The 20155-nt window shown below is 48.3% G+C and overlaps 1 protein-coding gene across 4 annotated transcripts in view; it reads left to right on the top strand.

The window, feature by feature from the left end:
* Positions 1–18081, top strand: part of Gemin5 (gem nuclear organelle associated protein 5) — a 49470-nt gene extending 31389 nt beyond the window's left edge. For 2 of the 4 annotated variants that reach the window (XM_059270616.1, XM_059270615.1), the window contains exons 19-28: positions 457–552; positions 1515–1652; positions 3484–3631; positions 7759–7878; positions 8287–8497; positions 9949–10203; positions 11930–12092; positions 13188–13680; positions 16074–16167; positions 16753–18081. In XM_059270616.1, coding sequence (XP_059126599.1) covers positions 457–552; positions 1515–1652; positions 3484–3631; positions 7759–7878; positions 8287–8497; positions 9949–10203; positions 11930–12092; positions 13188–13680; positions 16074–16167; positions 16753–16920 — 1886 coding nt within the window. In that variant the 3' untranslated portion in view covers positions 16921–18081. Of the gene's footprint in view, positions 1–456; positions 553–1514; positions 1653–3483; positions 3632–7758; positions 7879–8286; positions 8498–9948; positions 10204–11929; positions 12093–13187; positions 13681–16070; positions 16168–16752 lie in introns of all 4 variants that reach the window. The other 2 variants (XM_059270617.1, XM_059270614.1) reach the window with 1 other exon arrangement.
* Positions 18082–20155: the final 2074 nt, after the last annotated feature.

Genomic DNA, 20155 nt, shown 5'->3' with positions numbered 1-20155 from the left:
AATTTAAAAGACATGTTGAATTTGGAATCCTCTTATAATATTTTTCCGTCAAGCCTTTGTCAGCACAAAGTACAAAACGGTATTGTCTCGTTGGATTTTGCCCAAGCTGAGTTTTTTTTTTTTTGTTTTTTTTTTTTTGGTTTTTCGAGACAGGGTTTCTCTGTGTAGCTTTGCGCCTTTCCTGGAACTCGCTTTGGAGACCAGGCTGGCCTCGAACTCACAGAGATCCACCTGGCTCTGCCTCCCGAGTGCTGGGATTAAAGGCGTGCGCCACCACCGCCCGGCTCCAAGCTGAGTTTTAAAGATTCCAACTGTGTCTGTAACTAACAGGAGGTAGAGTCAGTGAGGACCTGGAGTGTTTTTTTGTCTCTGGAGTAGGTGTTGGGGCATGTATCCCGAAATGACTGGACAGAAAGCAATAGCTGTCATTTCCCTGTTGACCTTTTCAATTCACAGAGCTAAATGAAGATGTGTCTGCCGACCTTGAGGAACGGTTCCACTTGGGCCTTTTCACAGACAGGGCTACTCTGTACAGGATGATGGAAACAGAAGGTGAGGCCTGCTCCGTCGTCATCTACATAGCCCTGTCTCTCCTCACTCTGGGTGGCTGCCAGCCTGTACATTGCCATTCCGTGCAGCTTTTCTGCTTACAGATGTGTTGCCATCTTGGCTACTGCCACATGTCCTTTATGTGGTTGTCAGACTCCAAACAGCAGCCACTAACTGGTGGAATGCACTTGAAGGCCTCTGGTGGCAGTGGTCAGCTGGGCTCCAGACCCATTCATACATGTTGGGTTTGGTCTGTGGTTCACATCTACAATCGCAGCACTCTAGAGGCTGAAGCAGGAGTATCACAAGATTGAGGCCATCCTGTATGTCCATCCAGCGAGTTCTAGGGCAGCCTGAGCTATGAGGAAACTTAGTCTTTTAAAAAAACGCCAGGGAGCAGAGGGCTGGCTCAGCAGGTGGAAGTGCAGTCCTGACCTGAGTTCAATCCTCAGAACACACAGCTCACACTGCAGTCCTAACCCAGCTACAAAATGGAAACAGACAAGAGGATGAGCTGGAGCAGGTGTCATAGTGCACAGACAGAAACCTTGTCTCTGAAGTAGAGTGAAAGGAAATATTTCAAATTTTAAAATTGGGCCCAGGGAGGTGGCTCAGCAATTAAGAGCACTGACTGCTCTTCCAGAGGACCCGGGTTCAATTCCCAGCACCCACATGGCAGCTGACAACTGTCTGTAACTCCAGTTCCAGGGGATCTGACACAGACATACATGCAGGCAAAACACCAATGAACATAAAATAAAATTTTTTTTAATTAAAAAAAAAAAATCTTAGCGTTGGGGATTTAGCTGAGTGGTAGAGCGCTTGCTAGGCCCTGGGTTCGACCCTCAGCTCAAAAAAAAAAAAATCTTAAAATCATTTTAGTAGGTGCCTATATATTCTCTTCTACTTTGACTCTTGTTTTGTAAAGGTCAAAACAGCTTTCCTACACTGTCTCTTCTAAACAGGAAAAGGTCACTTGGAAAGTGGCCACCCTGAGCTTTTTCACCAGCTCATGCTCTGGAAAGGAGATCTGAAAGGTGTTCTCCAGGTGGCAGCCGAGAGAGGAGAGCTTACAGACAGCCTCGTGGCTGTGGCACCAGTAGGTATGTGCTTCCTGAAAAAGTGTGTGGCCTTCCAGAATGTGCCATTAAAGATGCCCAGCACTGGTGTGGTGGTGGCTGGGGCACTGGTGTGGTGGTGCAGAGCCAGCAGCCGGGAGGCAGGGCAGAGGACTCACTAGTTCAGGGCACAAAGGAGAAAAGATGACGTGGCAGTACTTGCCTTGGGCTTAAAGTCACTTACAAGTAGACGGTTTTACAGAAGCTGGCGCTGCAGCAGTGGCAAAGGCTGGGGACACATCACCATTGTGTCTTGTCAGGGCAGAGTAGCTGCAGCCCTGTGCTCTGTAAGGAGCAGGTTCATTCTGCTCACAGTTCTGGAGCTTGGGAGCCAGAGCCAGCATTGCTCAGTGGTGGCAGGGGCAGCACAGAGGTCAGAATGTAGGGAAGACAGGACAGGCTGGCTTCGTGGGTAAGGCAGACCGAGCCAAGCTTGCTCTTTTTCTAACAGCTCCTGGGAATTAGTCGACTCCATAGGTCAGCAGTAGTCAGTCTGTCCAGGACCGCTGGCCCAGCTCGGCCATGCCTCTAGCACGTAAGCCACTGATGGACAAAGCACATCTGGAAGGCCAGTTGGACTATGTGACTTGAAATGCTTAAAGCCTTTGGCCCAGCAGTTCTAATGATAGAAATTAAACTACACTCATATTCGTGGACATAACAAAAGACTGTAAGGACCTACCTACATGTCTATAAGTAAGAGACCTGTGAAGTCATGTACACAGAGTGGAAACCCTTACAAATACCCAGAGACCGAGGCAGCCTTGTACACTCTTAACATGAGCGAGCCCCGAATATAGGAGAAGAGTCAAGGTGACTCTCAATGGAGGCAGCTGACAGAAGCCTGGGCACACTGGTCCGGGCTGTGCCTTGTGCTGTACTGTGAACAATACAGTCCGGATGGCTAGGTGACCCTAAGAAACCAGATGGCAAGATGTCTGTCTGTGCCTTCCTTATGCAGATGTGCAGAAAAGTACATAAGGAAAATCTAGACATCCTAGTCAGTTTGCAGAATTTTCTAAGTGCTACGAGAGGTGAAAGACAAAGCTAGGCCAGGAGAAATTGAAGTTTGTTGAAATGGTAAAGGTAGATAAAGTACACCGTGATTAGGAAATGAAGAAGCAAGAAGAAAAAGTCCCCATAAATGTCCTTAAAAGACCACCATTCCTCCCCCACAAACATGGCCATCTCTATTGGAGATGTCGCAAAACAGATGGTGCCAGCTGGACATGGTGCACACTAATCCCAGCTCTGGGGAGGCAGAGGCAGGTGGATCTCTGTGAGTTCCAGGCCAGCCAGGGCTGTGTAGTCAGACCCTGTCTCAGAAGAAATAGCTGCTGAGAAGTGACAGCAAAAAGGCAGCCATGTATTAAAATCTTCTTATGAATGAATAGCTTAGAGTAGGGGCGCCATGATTGACACATCTCTTTGGCTGCAAAGTGGAGCCCTTGATGCTGTGGTGAACATGTAAGTGGGTCACATAGATCAGAACGTGTGGCGGGTCTCATCAACCCAGCCAGAAGCTCTCTTTGGACCACACCCTCAGCGGAAGGCACGCATGGCCACACAGTCTCGCTGTCACTGTCCATTCCTACCCAGAAGTGTTCCCTGAACTTCGTCTTTTGTGTGATAGAGCAAGTCAAAGGAACAAATCCTGTTTCAGGGTATGGGTGTGGGGAGGGAAGTGGAGCAGAAGGGCTACGGTCGCATCTGAAGTAGTGCCTGATGGTTCTGCCTACTGGAGGGATGAAAACGGCATTTTAGCTCAAATGTACCTCCATTTACGCACCCTCCTCCTCCCTTTTTTTTTTTTAAGCTGGCTATAGTGTGTGGCTGTGGGCCGTGGAAGCCTTTGCCAAGCAGCTGTGTTTCCAGGATCAGTATGTCAAGGCTGCCTCCTGCCTGCTGTCCATCCACAAAGTGTATGAAGCTGTGGAACTCCTCAAGTCAAACCATTTCTACAGGTCTGTGCAGTGGGCCTTAACCAGCATCACGTACTGTGATCTAAACTTGTTGATGACACAGCGGGAACAGAGAAAATAGTTGGGGGCTTGATGACTCCCCTAAAGATTGTCCTTGTGTGTGTGTTGTGGGTATGTGCACATGATCACAGTTGTCCATGGGGGCCAGGAACAGTGGATCCCCCCCTAGAGCTGAAATTACAGGAGGTTTTGAGCTACCCAACATGCTGGCACCAAACTTGGGTCTTCTACAGGAGAGCAGTGAGTGCTCTTAACTGCTGAGCGGTTTCTCTGGGGCTCCCCCACCACCACCACTTTTTTTTTTTTTTTTTTAGGAAAAATCCCAACATTCCTGTCTTAGGGTTTCTGTTGCTATAGTGAACACCATTGGCGAAAGCAACTTGGGGAAGAAAGGGTTGATTTCAGCTTCCAGCTGTAGTCGTAACTGCTGAGGGAAGTCAGGGCCAGAACTCAAGGCAGGAACTGGGAGGGAGGAACTGGAGCAGAAACCATGTTGTTTTCTTACATAGCCCAGGACCAGCTGCCCAGGGTGGCACCACGCGCAGTGGGCTAGGCTATCCTATGTCAGTCATTAATCAAGACAGTACCCCACAGACCTACTTCAGGCCAGTCTTCTGGAGGCATTTTCTCGATTAAGACCCTCTCTTCCCCGATTTGTCTAGGTTTGTGTCAAGTTGGTAAAAACCAGCCAACACAGTTCTCAGTGTAGATGAAGGGCCGTCCTCTGTTCTGTTTGGGGTGACTGGTGAGGTCTCTTTCCAGTGTAACCCTGTATGTCAGCCACAGTGGAGGAAGACCATTCTAGGCGGCATGCGCTAGACCTTTGGTTCCTTGTCTCACCATGTCTGCCATTAGTGGGATGTTTGAATCAGTGACATTTAATACTCATTTGTTGTCCTTGGCTTGTATCTGCACACCTTGGTGTTTCTTTCTTGTTTGTCAAGTACATCTTTTTTGTTTTATTTTGGATTGACTATTTTTGTCAGGTTCCATTACTGACTTTCTAGCTATATCCTCTTAAATTTATTTGTTTATTCATTTTAATGTGTACGGATGTTTTGTCCACATGTTTGTCTGTGCACAGTGTGTGTGCCTTGTGCTTAAAGAGGCCAGAAGAGGACATTGTGTCCCCTGGAGCTGGAGTTACAGATGGTTTGTGAGCCACTGTGTGGATGCAGGGAATTGAACCCAGATCCTCTGGGGAAAAAAACAGCCAGTGCTCTTAATCACTGAGCCATCTCTCAGCTGCTGACTGTTTTTGTTTTGTTTGTTTAATAGTATGTTCTACTGGTGATAATTCCCAAAACTTGTTTTGTGTGTGAAAGCCTATAATTTCACCCTCATCTGAAAAGATCTTTTCTTTCTATCTTGGTTGATGTCGATACTTTTTGGTTATGTAGCCCAGGCTGGCCTTGAGACTCCTGCCTTAGTTTTCCGGGACTTCAGTTACAGGTGTGCTCTCCACACTTAGTTTTCCGGGACTTCAGTTACAGGTGTGCTCTCCACACTTAGTTTTCCGGGACTTCAGTTACAGGTGTGCTCTCCACGTTTAGTTTTCCGGGACTTCAGTTACAGGTGTGCTCTCCACACTTAGTTTTCCAGGACTTCAGTTACAGGTGTGCTCTCCACACTTAGTTTTCCAGGACTTCAGTTACAGGTGTGCTCTCCACACTTAGTTTTCCAGGACTTCAGTTACAGGTGTGCTCTCCACACTTAGTTTTCTGGGACTTCAGTTACAGGTGTGCTCTCCACGTTTAGTTTTCCGGGACTTCAGTTACAGGTGTGCTCCCCACACTGGTTGTATTTTCATGTGTGCTGCCTGAGAACAGTGGAGTTCTCTCTGTCCAGGCCGCCTTCCACTATCACTGATTTTCAGTGATGTGATGATGTACTGTGGTGAGGTTGGCCTTTTGTTTACCATGTCTGGGTTTTGTTGTCCTCCTTCAAGGGTGCTAAGCTTCGTTGTGGCTCACCTTGATCTTTGTGGAAACGGAACAAAGTCTAATGGTGCTAGCCTCATATCTGTGGCCGTGTTGTCAGCCTCTGGAATGCTGGGATTGTAAGCCTTCTCCTTACTTCAGGAGGGCAGATTCAGAGAAGTCCACACTGTGGACTGGTGAGGGCCTCCTACCTTCTGATATCCCTGCTGCAGGCTTTGCTTAGTGAGCAAGTCACAACAAGCTCTGAGCATCATTCAGCTCCAAGCTCCCTGATTGTTCTTTGTTCAGCCTCTCAGAGTTTCCAGCATGGCCAGAGACCCAGCAGGATTCACCCTGGCCACCTCTCTGTGTGTGAACTGCTTTCTCCTCCTTTGCTTTAAAGGACTATGCCTAGAAGTAAAAGCCCCAAGTATTTCTTTTTTCTTTGATTTATTTATTTTCTTTCGAGATAGGGTTTCCTGTGCAGTCCAGGCTGTCCTGGAACTCGTTTCTCAGACCAGGCTGGCCTCGAATTCACAGAGATCTGCCTGCCTCTGCCTCCCTGTGCTGGAATTAAAGGCATTGCTCTTTCGATCATTTTCATCCTCCTACAGCTGTACAGTGGCTGCAGCTCATGCTGAGCTGCACTTGGAAGATATTTGCCAAGTGACACATACTGAGTCGCTTTGTTAGAAGTCCCACAAGAGTCACACTCTTTAGTCTCGGGTCACCTTCACTGGAACGGTTTCAACTTCGGGTTTTCAAGCTCTGAGTCCCCAGTGGCAGGTACACTTTTCTGAAAATCCCATTTTTCAGGAAAGTGTAAACTTTATCATTGGAAACATAAAGTGACATGCTTTACTTTGTCCATTTTTGAGAAAATATCTGTAAAATACTCAAAGCTAAATAGCTTATCTGTTAGTTTTATTTGTGTCTTGAGACAGGGTCTCACTTTAGCTCGAGCTCTTCTGGAACTCACTGTGTAGGCCAGGCTAACCTCAAATTCACAGAGATCTGGCCGCTGCTTCTTCTGTGTGCTGGGAATATTTATTATGTATGCATACAGTGTTCTGCCTGCATGTATGCCTGCACGCCAGAAGAGGGCACCAGATCTCATTATAGACAGTTGTAATCCACCATGTGGGTGCTGAGCCTGCCGGTGCTTTGTAAGAAATAAGTGAGTTTTCTTGAAGAGAGCAGCTAGCTGGGGCTGGAGAAATGACTGTGTGGGCACGGTGAGTAAGAGTGTTTGCCCTGCAAGCAGGAGATGCAGTGAAAAGCTGGGCATGGCTGCCTATGCCTGGGACCCCAGTGTCAGCAGGTGGGAGTAGAAGGATCCCAGGAGCTCATTGACCAACCAGCCTAACCTATCTTGAAAGAAATGGGGTAGCTCAGCAGTTAAGGCCTCTTACTGCCCAGCCCATGGACCCAAAGTGCGCACGCGCGCGCGCGCACAGCCACACAGAGTCTAAAAGGGAAAGTGAAGCGTGATTAAAAAGTGTGTGGGGCTGGAGAGATGGCTCAGAGGTTAAGAGCACTGGCTGCTCTTCCAGAGGATCTGGGTTCAACTCCCAGCACCCACATGGTGGGTTACAACTGTCTATAATGAGATCTGGTGCCCTCTTCTGGCATGCAGGCATACATGCAGGCAGAACACTGTATGCATACATAATAAATAAATATTTTTTTATTTTTTAAGATTTATTTATTTATTTTGTATACAGCATGTATGACCAGAAGAGGGCACTAGATCTCATTACAGATGGTTGTGAGCCACCATGTGGTTGCTGGGAATTGAACTCAGGACCTCTGGAAGAGCAGCCAGTGCTCTTAACCTCTGAGCCATCTCTCCAGCCCAAATAAATATTTTTTTAAAGAAGTGTGTGTACAGTGTACACAGGCACAGACACTCACATGCAACACACATACACAAATATTGAAAGTAAAGGCAGCTAGTCAGCCTGTAGTGTACTCATGCATATTTCCCCAGAGATGACTGACATGGTTTGGAATAATGTCAGAAACAAAGCATTCTTGCCATTTTGTGATGGTGAAGGTTGAAAATGCTGGTGGAAGGAATTAGGGAAATTAATCATTTGGCTGCCTCCCCAGGGCACTCACTGTTTTCATTGGTAGCCTCCCATGGAGGAACCTTTGCAGATTGACTGAAGTACCTGCTTTTGCCTTTAGAGAAGCTATTGCAGTTGCCAAGGCTCGGCTACGCCCTGAAGACCCTGTCCTGAAAGACCTGTACCTCAGCTGGGGGTCCGTCCTGGAGAGAGATGGCCACTACGCGATCGCAGCCAAGTGGTAAGCAGAGAGGCCAATTTAGTGTGTGCTTGGAGCATGACGGGAGGAAGAGCTCCGTGTAGAAGTGGGTACAGCGGCCGGAAATGGAAAACGAAGGGGAGATGCAGCCCAGCCGCACGCTCCCCAGTTACCTGAACTGGCACAGGCAGTCGATCTCGGGCAGACTTGAAGGTTACACCTGTCTCCATTGATGAGATAAGCAGAATGTGGGAGGGGGTCCTCTGTGTGGGTCAGTCAGCACGTGTGGAGGTTCAGCACGGTGTACAACTCAACAGCATGTGGCCATCCCGACCTCGGCCTCCACAGAGACAGCCAGAGCAGGGCCACCAGGACGCACGTGCAGTCACAGAGACAGGAGAGGGGTGTGAGGGCCGCACGGCTGGTGACCGGGTTTCATTCTTGCCACAGCTACTTAGGAGCCACTTCCGCCTATGATGCAGCCAAAGTTCTGGCCAGAAAAGGAGACGCAGCCTCGCTCAGGACCGCTGCAGAGCTGGCTTCCATAGCAGGAGAAAGTGAGCTGGCTGCTTCCCTGGCTCTCAGATGTGCCCAAGAGCTGCTTCTGGTGAAGAACTGGGTGGGCGCCCAGGAAGCCTTGGGGCTGCATGAAAGCTTGCAGGTTAGTCTCGGGAGCCTGAGGCTGGGGGGGCGGAGGGTGGGGTCCCTCTCTGGTCAAACTAACCCCCAGTAGACAAATTTCCAGTTCAGTCAGTGTCCTTTGGAAGGATCCAAAAGCCGTGGTGGCTACCCTATCTCACTGAAATACTACAGCTTGCTCCTTGCTATGTTTGGGGTAAGAGATACACCACTGTTCGGTGATTTCTACTGCTTACAAGTTTGTGCGAACCATCTGAACAGCCGCCGGTATGCCAGCGCCTGGGCGGTGCCCAGGGTTCCTACATCAGCACTGTCTCCCTCCGGGGAGATGGTTAGCCTCTGACAGAAAGATAGTGTAAGTAACAGGCATGTCTGGTTTCTGGAAAGCTTTGCTCAGTGGTAGCTCATTTCCCTGGCAGGTCCCAGGTTCCATTCCCAGCACTTCAGGTGGTGATGACGGCAGTTAAAGAGGAACAAACCATACAAGTTGTGCAAACAGCAAATTTCACTGACATGTTCGTGTTTGCGTGTTAAGTGCTGTGCCATACTCAGACTCCCACTGCCATCACTGTTTTTCTGACACATGAGAACTGAGGTGCACTCTGTAGTCCACGCTTAATAAATGTACTATGCAGCCCAGGCTGGCCTCAAACTCAAAATCCTACTGTCTCAGTCTCCCTGGAGTTGGCATTCCGGGTGTGAGCCGCCTTGCCGGTTCTGACATTTCTGGACTGTGTAAGCTCCTCTTTCCCTAGCACAGGAATAAGGCCGAAAAACAGTGCCCAGCTGAGTGTTCAGAGCCCAAGGAAGATACATAGGTGGTTAGCTTCCTGAGAACTGGAAGATGGAGCCACAGGGTGTGTTAGTTATAAAATGACCAAGTCTGGGCAGAGTCATTATCTACAGCTAAGAAAAGTAGTTCTTGAGCACTTCATTTTCTCCCTGGTGCAACATCCTCAACAAAGCAAAAAATACAATAGCGCTGTAGCCTTTTGGTCTGTCCACACTCTGGTGAGGGTCATTTTGACTGGGTGTGCAGATGCCCTCTAGGCTTAACTGAGGACTTCCCAGGGTGTGCCAGGTGTCTTGTAGCAATGAGAAATCCAACAAATAAAGATTTTTCTAGAGCTTTTTTGATACTTTTGTTGTTGGTGGATTCCCTGTCAGACCTGCTTAGACACGGCCTCTGCCTGCCCAGCTCCTGAGTGCCAAGCTTGTCTGTTCCAACACCACTGCGCTGTCGGCAGGAGAGGGCCTGATGCTATAGGGCTGAAGGGTGGACCTAGGTGTGGCTCCCGGATAGAGATTGGATGTCAGTCAGGATCCTTGTTACAACCGTTTCCTGGACTACAGAGGCCCCTCATAGCTGCTGCACATTCCCCTTCATGTGACTCCAGTGGGGCAGCAGGCTCAAATGGGTGTGCATGTCATCTTCGTTCCCCTGTGTCATACCTCTGTGTTGTTGGAACCCAGGGCCAGAGACTGGTCTTCTCCCTCCTTGAGCTTCTGTGCCGGCACTTGGAGGAAAAGCAGCCCCCAGAGGTCAGAAGCCCCTCTTCCGTTTACCACCCGTGGGCCACGGGCTCTGAAGGAACCTTGGTGCAGAGAGTGACCAGTGTGTGGCGCAGTGCCTTCAGTGTGGACACCCCGGAGCAGTGTCGGGCCGCCTTGCAGAAGCTGCAGGATGTCAAGTACCCGTCTGCAACAAGTAACACCCCCTTCAGACAGGTGCGCCATGGCCCAGCCCTAACCGTGTTCTTCATCGCTCGGAAAATAAGTAAAACAGTTTGTATCTGAAAAAGACAAGGCAGTCCAGGGAAGTCTTGGGAAGTCCAGGCAGTCTTGGGAAGACCCCTCAGATGAAAGCCTTGAGCTGTGTATTCATTCAAGACTCTCATTTGTTTAATTTTAAAATACAAGAAAGTTTGAGGCTGGAGTGATGGCTCATGGCTAAGAGCACCGGCTGATCTTGGAGAAGGTTCAGTGTGGGTTACCAGCACCCACACACATCTTAACTCCAGTTCCAGGGGTCCAGCACCCTCTTCTGGCCTTCATGGGCACCAGGCATACACATCATGCACAGACATACATGTAGGCAAAATACTACATACAGCAAAGCTGAGGTCCTCCTGTCCTCCCCCGCTGCTATTTCCCCCACCCCACTCACCTGAGAGAGTCCCTGCCTCCAGGTTACCCATGCTGATGCCGAGGGGCCAGGCTGACATACGGTAACTACTGTGTTCATCTTGGGAACATGCCTCAGTTGGTCTGCTTTTTAAATTTTTAAATGAAAAGATTTGACTTTTGAGTAAGGAGACTTCCTCAAATGGTATACAAAATGGAAAGCAGGTTTGCAGTTTCTTACAAAGATAGCATGCTCCTGCCCAGCCAGCCAAGTGACTGGGTGGTTCACAACAAGAAATGAAATCAGGAGGCCACTCAAAGACCTGCATACAAGTATTTGGAGACATTTAGCCCACAAGAGCCCCAAACAAACAGCCACACAAGGGGAGAATAGACCTCTGCACAGATCAGTGAGCCCCAGCAACAGGCTGACAGTCCCAAGACCCCGAACACTGAAACTGTGACTCCATTTACATGGATTCTAGAAAAAACCATGCAGCATAACAAGGAGCTCTGAGAGTGTGACGTGAGGGGGGTGGCTGGGAAGGTCTGGAGTTTGAGGCCAGCCTGGTCTACAGAGCGGGATCCAGGACAGTCGGGGCTACATAGTGAAACCTTGTCTCAAGAAGAAAAAAAGATAAAATGGAGAATGATGGGGAAAGACAACTGACATTGTACCTCAGACCTCCACACGCTAAAATGGATTGGTACAAACTATTCCCGTTATTTCCGTTGATTTCCTTCTTTTTGTTTTGTTTTGAGATTGGTCTCATATAGCCCAGGCTGGCCCCAAACTTCTTAGATAGCTGAGGATGACCCTGAAGTCCTGGTCTCCTGCCTCTACTTCTCCAGTGCTAAGATTACAGGTGTGTATTACCACACCAAGTTTATGTGATGCTGAGGACTGAACCCAAGGCCTTGTGCGTGCTAAGCAGGCACTCAGCCAATTAAGCATAACACCCACCCCCCATTTTGATTTTCTAATTATGGCTTTTTAGATCCAGAAACTTAACTTACTTGTTTTTGTTTGCAATCTAAAGACAGGATGTTGTATAACCCAGTCTGCCTTTGATCTCATGACCCTCCTTCCTTAGCTCCCTGGGCATGCCAGCTGCCTTCACTGTTAGCGCAGTGGTCAGTGCATCTCCTCAGAAAGCTCAGACTTTACCATCAGACAGAGGGTGATTGATGGGTGGGAGGTAAAGACTTTCCAGAGTAGCTGTTCTGTGTGACTGGTTTCCGGTACAGTTCCTAGCTATGGGACCAGGCTTGTCAAGTCTCTGCCACAGGAGGGTGTTAGCAGGTGAGTGAGACTCTGGCCTCTTTCTAGCTGCTGCTTCATGTCTGCCATGACCTGACCCTGGCAATGCTGAGCCAACAGGCTGCCTCCTGGGAGGAGGCCGTGCCAGCTCTGCTGCAGGCCGTGCTTCGGAGCTACACCTCAGGGAACTTCACCCTCATGCAGGAAATCTACTCAGCCTTTCTCCCAGGCGGTAAGTGACCCCGCACACACATCGCTGCCTGGGTCCTCCCGTTACAGCACAGTATAACCACCTCCGATGGTACTGTACTGGGAGTGGCAGCGTCATTAAAAGGGGATGGGGCTGTGGCAGGAGGATCACCACAAACTCTGAGCTGCATAGGTTACAGAGAGAGCCAGACCAAACCAAAGCTCCTGCACCGGTGTCTTTACCTGCCTGCTCTCGCCTTAAAGCACAGTTGGAGAGGGAAAGAAAAAGAGCTGGTGTGGGGTGCATGCACCTGCCATCCCAACATGGGGGAGGGGTGGTCAGAGCAGCAGTTCAGGGTAATCTTGGCTATGTGGTGAGTTTATGGCCAGCCTGGGCTACACAGACCCTGTCGAACCATCACCCACAAAAGGGGGGGGGGTGACTTTCCAGCAGAGTGGTGGTGCACGCCTTTCATCCCAGCACTCAGGAGGCAGAGGCAGGTGGATCTCTGTGAATTTAAGCCCAGCCTGGTCTACAGAGCAAGTTCCAAGACAGCTAAGACCACACAGAAACACTGCCTCAAAAAACTGAAAATAAATAAATAAATAATGAGTGAATAAATAAATAAATGTGGGTTTCCAAGCTGGAAAGATGAGGAAAGCTAGGCATTTCTTTTATCTCTGTGAAATAGCTCTGGCTGTCCTGGATCTCTCTCTGTAGACCAGGCTGGCCTCGAACTCACAGAATCCTCCTGCCTCTGCCTCCTGAGTGCTGGGATTAAAGGCCTGCGCCACCATACCCGGCTAGGCATTGACTATGTGATTAGTCTCTACAAGTCATCTCAGTTTTCAGAGCACAATGTGCTTCATACCCTACCCCCACCACATTAGTGTGGCCCTGGAGCTCTTAATGAAACAGTAGTCTTCTGTCATGCTGTGAATGATGTCACCTGTGGCAATGATTGCATTGTCCCAAGGCGGGAAAGGAAATGATGGGTTCCGTTGGCTTTGGGCAGAGGATATAATCCCAAGAGTTACATTGCTGTCCCTTCTCCTGGGGTGACCACACATGGGTGAGAAGCCAGGTTTCTCACAGATAGAGAAATGTATAACACATCCCAGGATCCTTTTCTTCTAGGCTGTGACCACCTACGAGACAAACTGGGAGACCTCTCTCTTGCCACTGCAGCTTTCAAAAGCTTAGAGGCCTTTTTTATTTACGGGCAACTATATGAAGTCTGGTGGTCACTCTGTGGGCCTGGCCCTGAGTCCAGCATCTGGGTGAAAAGCACAGTCTCTGCGGAGCAGAGGGAGCCAGATGACAGTGCCAGTGATAAAGACACAGAGCCTGGGGCTACTGCTCAGCCACAGTCAAGTCAGCCTCCAGGCCCAGGCCTCAGGCTCAGTGGAGAGAGTGAGCGTTTACTTAGTGCCTGCAGAGAGCTCTTCTCAGAAAGGCACGCCAGCCTCCAGACCTCCCAGAGGACTGTTGCTGAAGTCCAAGAGACACTGGCAGAAATGATCCGCCAGCACCAAAAGAGTCAGCTCTGCAAGGCCACGGCCAACGGCCCCAACAGAGATGACCCTGGCCAGGAAGCAGAGCAGGCCCCTTCGCAACCTCAGAGCCCAAGGTAAGTTCAGGTCTGGAACCATGGATGGCCTTGTTGTCCTATAACTGTGTCCAGTATAGGTATGTGATACCATTGACTAGGCCGCTGGGAAGCAGCAGACCTAGGTCAGACAGCTAATTCCTTCTGAAGCCACTCAGTGCTCCATATACACCTACAATAGTGCTCAGACTGAGATTACAGGTGTGTGCTACTACCTATGCTTCTAGGACCTCTCATCTTGATTACATTCCCCAGGCTAGAATCTAAGAAATACCAGTTAGCTCAGAAATCTATAGAGGTTGTATTAACTTTAAAAAATTATGGGGCTGGAGAGACAGATTATAATTAAAGGCACCTGCTTTTTTTGAAGATCTAAGTTCCTTTCCCAACACCTACCCAGGGGCTCACAACTACCTCTAACCTTAGATCTAGAAGATCCAACACCCTCTTTTGACTTTCATGGGTGCCTGCACTCAAGTGCATACCCACTCATATAAACACATTCATACACATAAGTAATCTGAAAAAATTAAAAACTATATGCCTGTAATCCTAACACTCCAGAGCTGGAAGCAGGAGGCTCAGAGGTAGTTCAAGGTCACATTGAATGTATGGCTACCTAGGAAATGTGGGACTGTCACCAAAGGAATTAGAAGAAATCCCAGCCACTGCTGTAGGCAGTTCAGGTTTGTTTTTTATTTGTGTAAGACATGATCTTTCCCTGTGGCAACCCTTCTACCTGAGCCTTCCAAATGCTGGGATTATAGATGTGCCCAGCCAGGTTTGCTTTTAGAAAAAAAATGCTGTAAAGCCCTCAGATCAGCTCTTTACTTTGGCTCACAAGATTCCTGTGAGGACCTTAAGACACTGATCCTGGCTGCCTCTCCACTCCTTGGAGACCCCAGGCTGTTACACTTGTCTGCAGTCTTTCCTCTATAGCCCCTATCTCCTGTCTCAGGTATTAGAAAAGTGACCACCACATCTTCATAGGTGTGCGTCTCATCCCATTTTGTTGCCTTCTCAATCTCTGAGTTGAAGTTACTTAGGCATAACAAGTGGCTGGCTTCAAGAAAGTACGAAGGATGTGATAAATGACCAGTCACTCATCCCTGGAGACACGCAAACCATGACACAGTGAAGGGCTAGGTATAGGACTGAGTAAAGAGAGTCTGTCCCCAACAAGAGGAAACCCTGGATTCCACCACCATCATGGGCATGGTAGTGCATGCCTATAATCCCAGCACTGGTCGGGTAGATGCAGGAGGATCAAGAGTTCAAGGTCATCCTCAATTACATTGTCTAGTTCAAGGCCAGCCTATGTGAGACCCTGCCTTTAAAAATAAAATGAATCTACAGTGAAATACTATTTCATACCCAATGTGCTGTGGCTGCTGCCAAGATTGGTGCAGCACAGCTTGAATCTTTGTCCTAGGTGAGAACACTATGGAAGTTCCTCAGGAATTAGAAAATGAGCTTCACTCTGAGATCCAGGTGTTCTACTCCTCAGCTAAGAGGACTGAAAGCAGGGCAGCCTGGCATGGTTTTGCATGCCTCTAATCCCAGCACGTAGCACCCCAAGTTAGCCAGTCTGGGCTACACAGCAAAATCTAAATAAATTAATGCAGGGATGATTAAATAATTGAAATCCTGCTGTTTGTGTAAGCATCTGCAGCACTGTGCATGATAGCATTGAAAATGGGAAGCAGCCCAATATCCAAGGACAGGTGGGTAGATTAGCAGAAATGGTATATTCATTCAGTGAAATACTACTCAGTGTTTCCATGTTGAAAACAAAGGAAACTGTGGCCTGTACTACATTTACTACAAGGTAGATGGCATAATGGTGCCATGAGACAGGAAGTGTGGGCTGCCAACCAGCAGAGATAGGCAAGGTAAGTTCCCGTTTCACAAGAGCTCTGGTCCTGAGCGGGTGTGGGAGTGAATGCCTTTAATTCCAGAACCAAGAGACTAGCCTGGTTTACAAAGCAAGTGTTCCAGGCCAGCCAGGGTCACACAGTGAGACACTGTCTCAAAAAAAAGAGAGCTGTGGTCCTGGATGGTAGTGATGATTGCACAGCATGATGAGCGGAAGTATGTTTGTAGGTGGTTGAAATGGTTTTAACTATTATTTTACCACAATGAAAACAGTGGGGGTTGGCAGGTTGCTTAGTGGGTAAAGGCACTTGCCACCAAGCCTGATGATATGGGTTTCATTCCTGAAACCTACATATGGAAGGAGGGAATCAACTCCCAAACGTCTTCTGACCTCCACGTGTACACACTGTGGATGCAAGTGCAGCCATGATTGCACACATCTATGTACAATAGACAAAAGGTTTTCTTTAACTGAAACATTTGGGGTAGAAGTTAGGTGGCCATATGTGACTTCAGTGTATTGTTACTCTTTCTAGCAGAGAAGAAGGGAATGCACCAGTCTCTCTCCCTGAATTAACCCGAAGACTCACGGAGGCCAATGAGAGAATAGCTGAGTTTCCGGAGAGTATAAAGGTAAGAGTGTTTGAAGATGCTTCACACCAACCCCTGAAGGTCATCTGCATCCACTGTCATTGTGTGTGCTTAAAGTTTCAGGATACAAGAGTTAGGTGGTGGCGCATGCCTTTAATCCCAGCACGTGGGAGGCAGAAGCGGGTGGATCTCTGAGTTTTAGGGCTGCCTGGTCCATAGAGCGAGTTCCAGGACAGCTAGTGGTATACAGAGACCAAAAAAAAAAAAAAAAAAAAAAAGGAAGAAGAAAGCACTTGGGATGCAGTTGTCTCTGCCTAGCTGTAGTAATTTGTGACAGTGGCAGGACTGACCACACCATAGGTTTCCCGCTCGGTCTTAGGGAAAACCAAACAAGAGTTAGGTATGGTTGAGAGGGAAACCATTCAAGTCAGATGGGAGATGGTAGCAGGTGCCAGCACTCATGAAGGAGCAGTGTGTTGGGCTGTGACTGGTACTAGGAGCAGCTGTGTGAGTTGATTTGGGGACACTAGGAGACTCACCCACGAGGACATGCCAGCAGACGTACCAGTTTCATCCGTCTGTCCTACACGCCCTTGCAGACACTGCCTTGTCTTTTTGTTGTTTTAGGCCTGGCCCTTTCCAGATGTGCTGGAATGCTGCCTTGTCTTGCTTCACATCGGGTCCCAGTGTCCTGGCGCCGTGAACCCTGAGATGCAGCAACAGGCCCAGAAGCTCCTTCAGAAGTATGGCCACACTAGAACTTACAGAAGACACTGCCAGAGCCTGCGCACATGAACTTCCAGAGGCCATAAAGCTGTGTCACACGGCTGTGACAACTTTCTTCTCAGTCACAGCTCACCAGGCCTCCACCCCATCTCCACTGGAAGATGCTGTGGTCCAACCGACAGCTGAGGGTGAAGCTTGATCCACTCACAATGGAGCCTGCCTGGTGCCTCCCAAGTGGTTTCCTGTAATGGAGCCAAAAGCCAGCAGGGTCCCTCAGAACTAGCCCTCACCAAGACTGTTGTCTCAAGCCTTACGTGGTTTCCCCAAAGAGAAGCCTTTTATTCACCCCAAGTCTGTCTGTCCTAGGTGCAGCTGCCTTTATAAATCCCCACCATCGGAAGTGTCTCCTTCTGTGGGAGGGGCACTTGACACGCTTATCACTGTTGGGTCGGGGCTTCTTAATTGGTTTGTTAGCTGGGCTTTCCCGCCTCTCAAAGAGTAAAGGAGTTAGCCTCGCCCACCGTGTGACTCGGAACATCGGGTCAACGGTGATTTTATTTGTGTGGAGTTGCCTCCGTGGACAGGTGGCTAAGGCTATCTGAGAACAGAGCTGATGGTGTCCTCCAGGCTGTGTAACGTGACAGCTCAGGGAAAATCACTCCTAGTGGGTCTTTAACCCTTTGGGGTCAGAGGAGCGACTAAAACCCAGCCTGGAGAACAATGCGTCGTATTTCCTCATTTTACATGTGCCTCTCGGGTCATTAGGCTTCACTGACACGCTGGAACCCACAGTACTATTTATTCCCCAGCTCTGGGCCTGCTGCTAGTTACCACACAGCCAGGCAGCTCAGAGACTGATGATGCCTCCACAGCCACTGGTTTCTAGAACAGAAAAAGCAGACATGCTCAGGTTGGGTGGGCCAAGCAGACCTCCTTCTTGCTTCTCTTGAGGTCCAATGTGAAAGCTTCATCTGTGGGCAGCAAGAAATATTCCCCAGTGGAACTCCATGGGACGTGCATCTTGAGGTATTTATGTGTGCTTAGCTTTGGAATCTAAATGCTAAACCCAAAAAAGGGAACTACTGTACCATTGTGTGAACTCTAGGAAGATGCATTGGTCTTAAAGACAAGAGTCTTGACAAATGTGAGTGGGCTTGACTACATAGAGGACTTCATCTACAGAATGGGAAAAGTTGGTTCCCTCCACTTGAATAAAGAGTAGCTGGTAAATTACAGTCTCACCTTTGTGATTCGCTGAAATCAGTGCTTGTTGGGAGCAACCCTGCACACTGTGCATGCCACTTACTACTGGGAAAGACCAGAGGCAGGAGGAATTTGAATTCAAGGCTAGCCTGGGCTATGAAGCAAGACCTTGTCTCAAAAATAGTAATGATAATCCAGTGGGCTAGAGCGATGGCTTAAGAGCACTGGCTGCTTTTCCACAGGACCTGGGTTCAATTTCAGCCCCAAATGGTGGCTTACAAACATCTATAACTTTCATTCCAGGGGATCCAACACTCTTCTGGCCTCCACAGTCACCAGGCATACACATAGTACATAGATGTACACACTCAAAAAGAAACCTAAAATAGAACTACCCAATAGAAAATTTAAAAACAGCTGTTTTCCTCTTAAACTGCTCTTTTAAATAATGTATGATGTTGTCAACTTGCTATCACTTGAATATTATTTCTGTATCCCTAGTTATGAGAACCACAGAGCCAGAGAAGCAAAGGTGTTCACTCAAGGTTCTAGCAGAAAACATGTATTACTAAGCAACCTTTTTTTTGGGGGGGGGGCAGTGTTTATCTAAAGTAATTTGGTCTAGACTCATCCAGTTACCTTCTGTAGTTGTTGGGTTTTTTTTTTGTTTTTTTTTTTTTAACTCCTTTTCTCTTTTGGCTCTTTGGGGGCCCGCCACCCAGCTCCCAAATAATCACACACAGAGGCTTATTCTTTCTTATAAATGCCCGGCCTTAGCTTGGCTTATTTCTTGCCAGCTTCTCTTAAATTATCCTGTATATCTTTTCTTCCATTCTTATTCCATGTCTGTCTATATAGCTGCATGGCTGGCCCCTGGAGTCTTCCTCTCTTTCTTGTGCCTCCATCTCCCCAGATTTCTCCTGTTTATTCTCTCTTCCTGCCAGCCTTGTCTGTCCTTTCTCCTGCCTAGCTATTGGCCATTCAGCTCTTTATCAGACCAATCAGGTGTTTTAGACAAGCAAAGTAACAGCTTCACAGAATGAAACAAATCCAACATAAAAGAATATAACACATCTTTGTATCATTCAAACAAATGTTCCACAGCATAAACAGATGTAACACATCTTCAAATAATATTCCTCAGCACCTTCTCCCACTTTTTTTCTTTTAAGGGGGTGGAGGTTGGATTTTGTTATTTCAAGACAGGGTTCTCTGTGTAGCCCTGGTTTGTCCTGGAACTTACTCTGTAGATCAGGCTGGTCTCATACTCTGAGGTCCGCCTGCCTCTGCCTCCTACGTGCCTCCCACCCTAAATGTGTCTGCCACCACTGGGCCCTCTTCCACCTCTTACTGGCTCCCTCGTGCTCTGGATCTGCTTTCACTGTTCCCTATGCCCATCCCCTCCCTTTCTGCACCTTCACCTCCTACCTCTCAGCATCTCACCCTGCATCAAATCTGGCCCAGCTGCTGCCATCTTGCCTGAGTTACTCACCCCTTAACCTCAGCTTTAAAAAAAAATTTCCTAAAATTCCCTTTCCCTAAACTGTATAACCTGACCTTATACAGTTGAGGTTGTATTTGTGTAAATCATTTACTGTCTGGTAACAGGTAGGCTTCTCTACCTGTAGTGAGGGGGACAGTGTCCTCTATTGTTCACCCCAACATCTACTAGAGTGAGTGGATAAGGGTACTTAATGAAAGCTCATTGGCTGAATAAACTAGTAAACTAAGATACTCATTGGTAATTTGGAAACACAGGACTCACATGCCAGCATTGGCTGACAAGAGGCTTAAGGTTGCTCAACCTTGCAAACGGAACAGTGGAATCCAAGGTCAGCAGCACATAGGGCTGAACTCTGGTCACCAAAAGCTGTTCTCTTCATCCCTCCCTAGCACCATTCCCATCAGAGGACACCCACCCTTTGCACAGCCCTGTGTGCTCACGTGACCGCGCTTGTCAGCTCTCACAGACTGTGCCCTTCCTCTATGTAATGCGTGGACAGTCCCAGTTCTCATCTCGGCACTTTTGGCCTGTCCTCTGAGAAAAGCTCAATTCTTTAAATGTTCCAGGGCACCTTCCTGAGAGCCACTGTGCTCCCTT

This window comes from Peromyscus eremicus, chromosome 8a, assembly GCF_949786415.1.
Source record: "Peromyscus eremicus chromosome 8a, PerEre_H2_v1, whole genome shotgun sequence".
Taxonomy (NCBI): domain Eukaryota; kingdom Metazoa; phylum Chordata; class Mammalia; order Rodentia; family Cricetidae; genus Peromyscus; species Peromyscus eremicus.
The sequence above is the reverse complement of the archived record's forward strand: the minus strand, read 5'-3'. Positions and strand labels throughout refer to the sequence as shown.